This window comes from Talpa europaea (genome assembly GCF_964194135.1).
Source record: "Talpa europaea genome assembly, chromosome: 7".
Classification (NCBI taxonomy): domain Eukaryota; kingdom Metazoa; phylum Chordata; class Mammalia; order Eulipotyphla; family Talpidae; genus Talpa; species Talpa europaea.
This window is the reverse complement of record NC_140074.1, coordinates 21,057,536-21,070,344: the sequence shown is the minus strand read 5'-3', so window position 1 is coordinate 21,070,344 and position 12,809 is coordinate 21,057,536. Positions and strand designations below refer to the sequence as shown.

At 36.7% G+C, this 12,809-nt stretch overlaps 1 protein-coding gene across 2 annotated transcripts in view; it reads right to left on the bottom strand.

Annotated features, from left to right (window-relative positions):
* MLLT3 (MLLT3 super elongation complex subunit) overlaps positions 1 to 12,809 on the bottom strand; it is a gene marked incomplete at both ends in the record, with an annotated part of 284,995 nt that overhangs the window by 110,785 nt on the left and 161,401 nt on the right. For both annotated transcript variants that reach the window (XM_084239270.1, XM_084239269.1), the window contains one exon: positions 6,425 to 6,507. In XM_084239270.1, coding sequence (XP_084095396.1) covers positions 6,425 to 6,507 — 83 coding nt within the window. The remainder of the gene's footprint in view (positions 1 to 6,424; positions 6,508 to 12,809) is intronic.

The following is a 12,809-nucleotide window of genomic DNA, read 5'->3' as shown; positions in this document are numbered from 1 at the left end:
TCCGGGTCAGTTTTCTAGCTTGTAATTGGGAGTGTAAATTGGAAACCTTTTGGAAGACATTTTGGTGATATCTATCAACATACTTAACTTTATTTTTTTATTTATTTTTTTAAGATTTATTTATTTATTTATTTATTTATTTATTTATTTATTTATTTATTTATTTATACAAGCACTGGGTACAGTCAGAAGCGCGGGAGGGTGAGAGAATCCACCAGAGCCAGAGCAGGGAGCAGAGCAGGCAGAAAGACTGAAGCACACTGCTGAGGGGAACTGCGGGCGGCAGGAAAGGTCTGTGCCCATGTGAGACCCTCCTCCGGTGGCCGGGGAGCAGCTGGGGATCGAACTGGCGCTGCAGAGGCTGCGGGCAGCTTCGCAACCCAGCGCTCAACCGCTGCACCACCGGGGAGGCCCTCTATCAACATACTTAATGCATATTAAGCTTGATCTAAAAATTCTAATTCTAAAAATCTCTTCGAGGAATATTCAATATATGTGCAAAGGTATATGTTTATAAAGTTTTCATGGCAGCACTGTTTACAATTAAAAGATAAAAGAATGATCTGTGTGTGAGTCTTTCATTACTATGGTATACCACTCAATTGTTTAGAAAACCTGACTTGGAAAGGCAAATTGCTAAGTGAATTAAAGACAAGTCAAGGAACAACATTAAAGTATGATATATTGTGCCCCTGCCAATACCTATGTTGACATAAATTTTATCTATGCAAATGCATGGGGGAAACTGGCAAAGACTAGACAAAATAGTTAATAATTAAAAGGGTAGGTAAGAGAATAAAACTCAAGTTTTATTCTATATACTTTTACTACGAGTAAACGCCTGCATACTTTTTTGAAGAGAAAAATATTGATAGTATAATTAATTGCCAGTAAAAAAGAATGCAGAAATAACATCAGAAAGAAAAAAAATCACTTTTCACTAAGATAAAACTAAAGGTCAAACTAAGGGTCGACATGGCTATCTTTTGAAGAGTGCAATTTTCTTTTAAAGATTTTCTTTTAAGTAAGGAAAAAGTACCCATAAAAAAGTCATGTGGTAGTCAACTAAATTAGAGAGCAGGCTTTCTTAGGTTAGATTCTTAGAGGGCAGATATCAATATTATATCAATCTGTATGCCTACGAAAAAGATTTTTCTCAAAGTTCAAACAGAAAAGCATGCATTTATTCTACATATAAAGCAAAAGAATTTTCTAGAGGTGGAAATATGTTTTGGGCAACATCAAATTACCCTTTTCATTTGTTTCAGTCCTTGACATTTACTCGTGTTCTTTTTCTGAGACAGCGTGAAAAAGAGAAGCAAGGGATCCTTTCAAAGCTAAAGTGCTACAGTCAATTATGTTTTAGTGTGTCTGTTGGTTTAGAGTTTCTGAAACACACATGATTCTCAAAGATAGGCTTGCTTTGTTGAATACAAATACAAAATAAGGCAGAATAAACATATTGGAACTCAAAAGAAGCATTGACACTCCAACACTCCTCTTGACTCTGAACTCTCAAGTGAGCAGAACTAAAGGCTTGTTAGAAGCCAGGAAAGCTCAAGGATAGCCACGGGGCCAGAACAGGATGGCATCTATAATACATAGAGTAGGGCTCTTCCAACATCAGGTGGAAGTCTCTTTGCTGCTGTCGTCTGTCATCTCCTATGAAATCTCTGGATAGGACTTTTTCACAAACCATTATTGTAGTGAAATATCATATTTCAAAACAGAGTTGAGCAAACTCCAGGGATGAATAAAATAATAGATTCTGAAAAGAAATGAAGTGTACATTCTGGAGCAACAGCCTAGACCTCTTAAATTTTTACCCATGGATCATTTCAATAGGAAGAGAAATAAGGAGTATATCCAGTTCAGAGATCCACATTGAACTATAACAAAACTTTGGTCTCCAGGATACTCTGTCAAGATAAATTAGATGACAGAGTGATAATTTATCATTTTAATGAAAAACTGAAGACATATAGAAAAGTCCTTAAATACTACATCTATGTACCTTCCACTAGGATTAAACCAAATAGTAACACTGTCACCATGTTTAACTTTTTTCTTTAAAGAAATGAAATTTTATGGCCTCCCTGATGGTGCAAGGGGTTAAGATGCAACCTATGAAGCTATCTGCAGCCACTGCAGCAAGAGTTCGATCCCCACCCAGGGAGCTACACACATGGCACAGCAGACCTCTCCTGACTCACCCTCTGCTCCTCTCAGCAGTGTATTTCAATCAATTTGCTTGATCTGTTCCCTACTCTGTCTCCAGTGAATCCTCTCACCCCCACACCTCTGGCCTGTACCCCAGTTCTTGTATACATAAATAAATAAATCTTAAAAAAATTTTAAAAAAAGAAATGAAATTTTATAAATATATGCTACTCTGTCCCTCCCCCCCAGTAGCCTTTAGTTCCTGTCCTGGCATTTCAACTCGTGCCCTCTACTATACATATGACTTTCTGTAGCATCATTGATTCTTGACTTTGGTGGTTTATAAAAACATACATGAAAGACATCATAATCACATGCATACAGTTCTACAACATTTAAGTTGTTGTTACCTTTTTCTTGAGACACCCATGTTACTATATTCACTGCTATGAAGCATTCTAATATAAATGGGTTAGCATTACTAATTCATTTCTCTACTTGTGACCAATTAGGTGTGTCCTACTTTTTCATATTACAAACACATAAATATGTATTATACACACAGACATATGTGAATACACACACATATTTCTGTGTACATCTGTGAGGGGGAGATTATTAAGTATAAAATCTAAAACTAGAAAATAGAAATAAGCTAATCTGGAGATTAAATGGATTCTATTTTACAGCATTCAGTCCAAGTGTCTATTTTTTTTTATGGCCTTAAAGTTGCAAACTGCTTTTGAAATCTTATATGCCTCTTTCTTCCTTCATATCTTAAGAAATTAAAATTCCTCACAAAGGAAACAAATAATGCTTTTCAGTCATAAGCCTGACTACCCAAAGTACCAAGAAGACGGAGTTTGTAAGTGCACACATGTGGGCAATACATGCTACCTGTTCATCCTTCATTTCTGCTCCTTTAAAATCTTATCTATAGTGAGAGTCCAGTTATCTGTAAAGAAGAAAATTGGGCAATTCAGAAAATATATTTCTCCACTCAGCTGAAAGCTTGTAAAAATGACCAGGAAAGTTAAAAACAAAGGAGAAAAGATATTTCACTGGAGCATTATTTTTCACGGTGAAGCCAATGTAAAGCCTTATTAAGTTTGGTGATGCGAGAAGAGCAGTATAACCAGTATGGTCCTCTCATAAGAGATTGTAACTGACTAACCCCTAATTTCTTTGGGACAAGATCTTTTTCTATCTTGAAACCTCGACTCTAGAGCAGTCACATGCCTAAATAAAATGAAACACAGGATATGAAGAGTATGACAAGGGGGAAGAAAATCATCAAATGATCTCCATTAATTAAGCTTTTATGATATTGAAAGAAGAGGGTAGGCAAGAGATTGGCTCTAAATTCCTTCCCATAGACAAAACCACTTAAATTATATATCAATATGTAAAAAATGGATAAAAGAAATGAACAGTCATTTTCCCAAAGAAAATAAATGAACAATAAACTATGAAAAGATGCTCAACATCTTAGGTGATCAAACAAACACAAATCAAACCGAAATGAGATACCACTTCTCCATGATACCTATAGTCAAAATTAAATAATAAGTGCTAGCAAAGAAGTGGAGAAATTGGAATCTTCTTATGTTGTTGGTGGGAACTTCTAATACTAGTAGTCATTTTGGGAAATAGCTTGACAGTTCTTCAAAAAGTTATCATATGACCACAAAACACCATCTAGATAAATACCCAGGAGATATGAAAACCTATGTCCACACACAAACTTGTATATGCGTATTCACAGCAGCATTATTCAGAACAGCCAAGGTGTAAACAAGTCAAATGCCCATTAAATTTTAAATGAATTAAAAAAATATTCTGTATGTACACACTGGAAGATTATAAAAATATTATTAAAAGAAGCAAGTATTAATACATCCTATAAAATGAAGGAAACTTGAAAACATGTTGAGTGAAAGAAGTCCAACATGAAAAGCTCCATATTGTATGATTCTATATACTTGGAGTGGCGGGTACAGGAAAACACACAGAAAAGAAGGAGTTCAATGCTAGCCAAGGGCTTCTGCAGAAGTGATGGGTATCGGGTTCCTTTGTAAAGTAATAAAAAGGCCTTAGAATTAGTGGTAGTGGTAACATATTATACTAACACCCTGAGCTGTACACTTTAAAATGGTTTTATGGTATATAAATTATTTATCAATTTTCTATGGAGTTAGGGAAAGAGATAAAACTTAGTGTTTTAAGGAAAATACAGCTTGAAATGAGAAAAAAATCAAATCAATATATCAGTGTAAAGGTATATTACATTAGCACACACTCAGTGAAGTGATATAATGAAAATCATGAATTCATGATACCACCACTGAGAAAAGTAAGCAACGACCTATTACTCATAAGGCAATGGAAAGATCTAGATTGAGAATCTGGTTTGAACTATTTCCACCTGTGTTTGACCTTAGACGAGCTATTCAACCTCTCTATGACTCAGTTTCCTTTCTCACAAAGTAGGAATAATATTATTTACCCCTCAAAACTTCTTATAGGGCCTCCCTGGTGGTGCAGGGGTTAAGAGGCAACCTATAAAGCTGTCCACAGCACGAGTTCGATCCCGTGGACGGCCAGGGAGCTGCCCACATGGCGAAGCAGACCTCTCCTGACTAGCCCACTGCTCCCTTCGGCAGTGTACTTCGGTCAATCTGCCGGTTCTATTCCCCACTCTGTCTCTGGTGGATCCTCTCACTCCCCACACCTCTGGCCTGTACCCCAGCTCTTATATGCATAAATAAATAAATCTTTTAAAAAAAACTACTTATAAACCTATGGGATGAAACAACATATTTAAGGGGTTCAGTGGACTTCCAAGGACAAAATAAGCATGAAAATATTTAGCTCTACAGAAATAGGATACTGCCAAATATGCTCATAAAATACAACTTTTTTATAAACTAGTAATAAGGTAGCAGGTTGGGAGGTAACCAATAGTAGCAAGAATGTGGTGTGTGCGGAACATGGGCTCAGAAAGAAACAAGAGATATGGAAAGCAAAATCTATCCTACTCATGCTAATCTATCCTACTCATGCTAATCCTAATCTACAGAAAGTTTTATTACAGTTTAATTGAAAGTGAATTATCCCTTAATCATAAAGAGCTTTATATTAACTAAAGGTGGGGCCTTCTATACATTGACAATAGTCACCAGGGCACTGTGCCAAAGGAAGGTACATTACATTAGACTGACTTACCTGTGGTTCTCACACTTTATTGTGCGTGAGAAACACCTGGAAGGCTTATATATACGCAGACTTCTAAGCCTCACCTCCAAGATACTGCTTTAGCTCTGGGGTGGAGCCTGAAAACCTCAGTTCTTTCTCTGATTTTTTTCTTCACGATTTATAAGTATTGCTTACTAATTTTTTTTTATATTGCAGTATGTATTTTTTTAAGTTAACATTGGTTTACAGTGAATCTTATTTCTAAATAGCTCTTGGGTGATATTGATGCTGCTGGTCCAAAGACCACACTTTATCAAGTACTTGTTTGGGTGACATGACATTTAATTTGCTCTGTACCTTTAATAGAAAGAGGTATGTTATCTCACTTTGGGACTTTAGAAAGTATGTTAACAGTCAGCACTTATTAAGTGATTACTTGCAAATGAGGCATTTTTCTAAATACACTGATTTATTTTATCCAACCCTCCCTGTTACCTTATGAGAGATACTCTTATTCTATCCCCATTTTACAAAGGAAAGTAAACTTTATTGACATTGAGTAATTGTTCAATATTATATAGTTTATAAGTTCTGTCACATTGATGTTATTGAAAACTTTTAAATGCAGTAGAATCCATAATCTCTTATCTTGATACAACTGTATATGTGCACCAGGTGTGTCAGCTAAAGATAAATGAAAGACTATTCTTTGCAAGTCCCCAAAATTCTAGAAATAGGAAAATGAGCAAAAAACCATATCACTGAAAAACCATAATTTATCTTTTCTATATTACAAACATATTAATCTACTTTTTCAAAATGGTAATCATTCTCTTAAAAGAAATATTCAATGAATTCCATATAGTCTGACTTTATTTATTTGAAATTATCTTTTGTTAGCTACCTCCTCTATAATTAAGGTAATAACAACCAAAATTCCTGAGACAAATTTAACTTTTATTTTAAAATCACCTAGCAATAGATGTGCTTATTAATCCAAATTACTGTAAACATCATTTGGCTAATAGAAGACCTTTTAGGCAAACATTAATGGATAAAGACTACATACCTTGTTTTTAAAATAAACCTCAATTGGCAAAATGAAACCAGCATACCCAGATTCTTCTACTTTGTAAGGTGGGTCTTTGCACACTGCAACATTAAAAGAGAAAACAGGTAAGTTAAAAATAAGACAAAAAGATATTCTTTCCTTAAAAAAAAAGAAAATCCAATTCTACCATCTAAACCACCCTCAATTTCCGCAATCCCTTGCTAACCCCCCCAGCTAAGTTTTTAATCTATTCTTTATACCACATAAGGCAAATATGTAAATTTTTTATATAAATCTCGAAGGTGGGTAGCTCATCACCATTATCCATCATCGTTAATAATTTGGCTTCAGGTGTTACCACCCTCCCCTAAAGTTTCAGGGAAACAGGATAGCTCCTTATGACTGAAAACATGGAAACACCCATACATTTCTTCACAAAATACTAAGTATATCTAGTCCTTGATGCAAATCACCCCACCCCTAAATCGCTTCTTTGGAGAAAGGATTTCTATGCTATAGGATTGTAGGACCACCCTTCTTGCTAAGAAAATCTCAAACCCACAGATGCCCAATGTCATTGGCACCCACTAATATTCACTGTTCCTCTCTTTCTCCCAAAAGAATGTTTATTAAAATATTGTTACAAATAGAAAAAAAACACTTAAATCTATTCACATCATAAAATTGTATAAACAACTATAAGGCTTTTGTATTTCTTATGTAGGAACTATTAGGTAAGGTCTTGAGAGGCTAAATAAGATTTCATCCCGCTGTAATTTCCATTATATCGAGCCTGTCACAAGTCTACTGGAATTATTCTAGGTGAGACTGTACTTGTTAGTATGGCAAAGGAGTAAAACTGTACATGTTGAATGAGGCCACATATGGAGATAACCCAAGTGTTCTTCACCAAAACTCCAGCCTACCTTTTCAGCCTTTCTCCTTTGTCACCCACTAAAACTCCTGTGCTTCACTCAAAGGCATCAATTCCCCCTAATATGTACAACCTTTCCCACCCATGCCCTGCTTTTTGATACCCTTTCTATCACACCTAATGCTCTGCACTATGCTCTGCTAGTTCAAATCCCAATTTCTTTACAAGACCTTTCCAGACTACATAGTACTATTATCTCTTCTTTTACCATCTCAAAGCATCAACTGTCTGACTCATTGGTTAGACGCTCAACTGAGTTCTAATTACCATATATTCAGGAATCTTTTCTGCAATTTCCTTTCATTTCTTCAACACAGAAACATTTACCTGAGGAACACAGAGAATGTCAGGGTTCAAGTTATGTCACCCACAACACCTGGATGCCAATCCAAGCCCAACCTCTCTGCAAAGTGACTCCAGTCTGAACATTGGATGCCTATTGCAGACAGTGTGAGGATTAAAGAGGATGATGTATGGGAAAGATACAGACCAGGGCCTGGTACACATAAGTTCTCAATAAGTAGCTGGGTGAGGCAAGAAATCTAACCCATAAAATACCCCATAGTCATGGAAGCTTTTCAGATGACAATAGAAAGGAGCAGCAAGTAAAGCAGTCTAGATTTAAATAAGACGACTCAGGTCCATGGTCCTAGAGTTAGGACTCTCTAGACAGCTCCCATTCCTTTCTCTTTAAGAGACAACACTATCTACACATCTGTAAGCATGACCACCGTGATATAAGCAGATGTGAAGAAACCTAAGTGTGAGGCATCTCTATAACAGATGATGATGTGCATGAAAACTGGTCAGTCATTTCATGAGTACAAGTATGATGACAAAGAGTAAACTACAGGTAGGACTTAAACACTTGGCAGTTTTCTTTACCCCACTTTAGGAAAAACTCCCCCAAACTGACATCAGAAATAAATCAGAAATGAGGCATCTCACCTGACCTTACAAACTACTCTAATAAAAACTGAAAGAGCAGAAGAACTCAGAATGGCTTCAGTCCTGTGTCCACTGACCACCTGCCAACCTGGTATGAATATTCAAATACCCTGAGCACTGGAAGGGGTGTGCCCCTGAATGCACCGAGCTCCCCCACATTCCCTCTTTGCTTGAAGGCTAGAATTTATAAGCACGGCATAACCAGGCTGCAGAGCTCCATCTCAGAACAGCAGTCTCAGTGTCCAGGTTGTTTGGGATTAATCATGCCAATGTCATTTGAAGGAAGTTTATTCTGTGGGCTGCTGTACATGCCAGAGAAGTTATAGCTATTTCTCTATACACCCTTTTGTATAATTCATTTTCTCTTTTCTGCATGCAAATTGCTCCTATTATAGGAAACAGCTGTTAGTGAGCACATCTTATAGTTGAAGGTCTTGGATTATTTTTTCCCACCCGCTAAAGGAAATGATCTGTTATGTGTTAATATTCCATAGAAGTCTGGTTTTATAAGAAATCACTCAGCATGTCATACCTCAATTATTTTTAAATGCAATTATTTTCATAAATAACAGTGAAGGATGCCTATAGAGCCCTCTCCATTCTTAATTAGAAGCAAACAATGGGAACATTTTACATACAACATGACAGAAAGCAGTAGCAACACAAATACAGACTTACAATTCTAATTTGAAGAAAATCAAATGAGGGGGAATAGTTTATTTGAGAATTTTATAACCAGAATTATTAACATGCGTTTCTAACTTGTTCTTTTTTTTTATGTCTTCCCATATACTTTATTTATTTTTTTTTATAAATTTTATTGTTATATTCCCCATACAATTGCAGCCCCCCCATTCTGACCCCAATCCCTCCCCTCCCGCCCCGCCCCCCTAAAAGTGTCTCTGGTTCATAGTTTTTTGTTGATTTTGATTTTCATTTTCTTATAGTCTAACTTGTTCTTAAAAAGAAATAGGAACTAAAACATTTTAGAAAATAGATAGTACTCTAAAAATAAAGCAATTAATTTTAAACTAATTAGAACAACATTTAGGATCACTCTTTGTCACTCAGTAACACCTAAGAATCATTTTGATGATGATTGACCATTATATCACCTTTATAAAATCTAAACACTCCAAACCCTATATTGCCCTTCAAATTGTTCAAGAATCAGATAATCCATAAGATCTATGCAATAAAAGACCAAGTTTCAGAAAATATGGAAGGAATATCCATCTTTAGAAAGTGATCCGGTTTTTTAGGTGACAAAATGGGGAGATTAATATTCATTCTTGAAACTATGGATATCAATTTAGCCGAAATCACTAGAAGTTCTTCCTATCAAATCCATCCCAGATGTTAGCTCTTTCAGATGCAACTCTTCCAAGCTTCTCTGTTTACACTTATCAGATTGGTGGGTAACATTCATTCACCTTTTGGCTCCTCCACTAGAATAAGCCTCTTAAGGTCAACACTCATCATCATTCCTCTCTGTAACTTTTGGCATTAAACACTGACTCAAATAATAGGTGCTTAACAAATGTTTGCTGAATTGAATTATTTTAAGAATCATGCCACTATCCTACACTAATTTAACCCTACTATAGAAGTTGCTTTACAGGAACAGTGATGAATTGACAATCAAATTTTCTTCCTGCTCCCTACATCAACTGGTGAGATAAAGTATTTCCACTTTAAAGAAATCTTCTCTTGCAAGCTGAATATCCAAGATAAAACTGGTTCTAATGCTGATGATTCCAAATTTTTAAAAATAAAGTTAACAATTCAGGCCAGAAGATCTTGAAATTTGTATGATATAACCGTATCATTTCTCTTCTCCTTCCATATTACTACCCTTGTAATTCAAGGCTACAGAGTTTCAAAACTCTGTCCAAATAACCAGATGTACCACACAGGTCTACCAGCACACAACACCCAACTTCATGCATGAGAAGAATAGATGAAAATTTTTATAAGTGAGTTAGACTTTCTCCCCCTGAAAGTGCTTTCAAAATAATAGGAAAAATTACTTACATACAATATGTAGTGTGATGCTTACTTACACTGACCATTAACCTGTTTAATTTTTAAACTGAGCAAAAAATGTATACAAGCATGAAAAGGAAAAAAAAAAGGTCATGTTTTCATTAACCTAGAATATATCAAAGCCTTATTATCTGAGATTTTTAATATTCTTCCTTTCAGAAGAGAAAGACTTGAAAAAGAGCTATGTTAAGTCCAGATAAGTAAACACTCCTTAAATGAATAAATGAATTCATGTTAACATAATAAATTATATATACAAAGGCAATAAATAAGTTTAATTAAAGATCCCATTTTGACACCCCCCTCAAAAAAAAAAAAAAAAAACCTTGCAGATCTATAAGACATTCTTTTTTTCCAATCACCAGGCAACAGGTTTTTTTTCCCCTAAACCAGTGGAAAACAGTTGGTAGATTCTTCTCCAAAGCTTCTCTCCACTGTATTTGCTTATATAACATCAGAACACTTGCTAAGTATATGGCCCAGTTATCCATTGATAACTATTGGCTTTGCTTTATTTACTACACAGAGTCCTTGGGAAGGAAACACACCAAACTCTCTCTCTCCAGACTAGTTATTATCACTACTTTATCCCAAAAGCCCCTTCTAGCTTGAGTATTTTGGACTCCTTCTCTTCCTGCTTTAGTTCTACCACATCAGAGCCCCCAAGAACAGTCAAACAGGTTACTGCCTGGTCTAACTCTCTGCCCACAACAGTTCTGTTGAACATTTGGAAGTCCAGGGCTAACATGTAACAGAATGAGCACTGTACTGCCAATGAGCATGGCAGAGCCTTTACACTTGTGACATTTGAAAAAGAACAAAAATCAACAGTCTGTCTTTGTAAGCATAGACACACACACCACCACCACCACCTTTGCCACCACCACCTCCCCTGCTTCAATTCAACACATTTCAACCCAGATAGTATTTCTTTTTTTTTTTTTTAATAGAGGCATGCTTTATTTATTTGTTTGCTGGTTTGTTTGTTTTTGTTTATACATGCACTGGGTACAGTCAGAAGCGCGGGAGGGTGAGGGAATTCACCAGAGCCAGAGCGGGGAGCAGAGCAGGCAGAAGGACCGAAGTACACTGCTGAGGGGAGCAGCGGGCGGCAGGAGAGGTCTGCACGCCATGTGGGACCCTCCTCCGGTGGCCGGGGAGCAGCCGGGGATCGAACCGGCGCCGCAGAGGCCGTGCGCAGTTTCGCAACCCAGCGCTCAACCGCTGCGCCACCGGGGAGGCCCAACCCAGATAGTATTTCTAAACAACAAAATTGTTTCCTATTTGTGTCACTTCTCCTATCTCCCTGAAAGGTTTAAAGATAACATCAGGGAACTTGGAGTTATATTTTTGAATTATTTTTAACGGGCTGGTTTTTTAAATATGATTGTAATTCTAAAAATTTAATTGCTTCCAATGCCAAAAAGAAATGTGGTCACAAAAGATAATCAACTAATTTCATAAATTTTTTAAAGATTTATTTTTATTTATTTATTTATTTGTTTGTTTGTTTGTTTGTTTGTTTATTTATGCAAGCACTGGGTGCAGTCAGAAGCGCGGAAGGGTGAGAGAATCCACCAGAGCCAGAGCAGGGAGCAGAGCAGGCAGAAGGACCGAAGCACACTGCTGAGGGGAGCAGCGGGCGGCAGGAGAGGTCTGCGCGTCATGTGGGACCCTCCTCTGGTGGCCAGGGAGCAGCCGGGGATCGAACCAGTGCTGCAGAGGCTGCGGGCAGCTTCCCAACCCAGTGCTCAACAGCTGCGCCACCGGGGAGGCCCAAATTTCATAAATTTTTAAGGAAATAAACTAGATACAACTAGCTAGCTAGGAAGAGATTGCACATTCCTCTACCTCTTCAGGATTCACCGCTCAAGGACTGACAAATACAGCCTCCTCTGGAGAACCTCCCAAACTTTAAAACAAAAATGGTAGTTTCCTCTTCTAGGTTTAACCTTTTTTCTCATGCCATCATAGTAGCTAAATCTAATGTATATGTACCACTATTAAGCCCCATACTCATCCCAATTAAATTCTGTACTTTTTTGGTCTAAGGTTATGTCTCAGGCTTCTTCTCATCTCTGAAGCCAGCCTACTATTTCTGAAATTGAGATTGAACTAATCAAACATACCTTTAGTATGGGGCTAAAGAGGAGACAGTTGAGAGGCAAGGCCTGGATGGCAAGCAGAAAGTATAAGTGATGGTGTTAGTAAAGTCAAAAAGCATTATGGAATAGTCAGTGTAAGTAGACATGCTGGGAAGCATGAGGAAATAAATAGATAATACTTGGCTAAAACTTAGAAGACCCAGAAATTCACATCAGTTCAAGTGGGTAAAAATGGGGATCATTTATTTAATTTTTTTAAAGGCAGAACTTCATTTAATTCAGTTCAAAAGAATATATTTTCCAATCTAATGGGCTTTATGAATAGATTTTTTAATTCAATAATTTATTTTTTATATATTTTTACATCGTT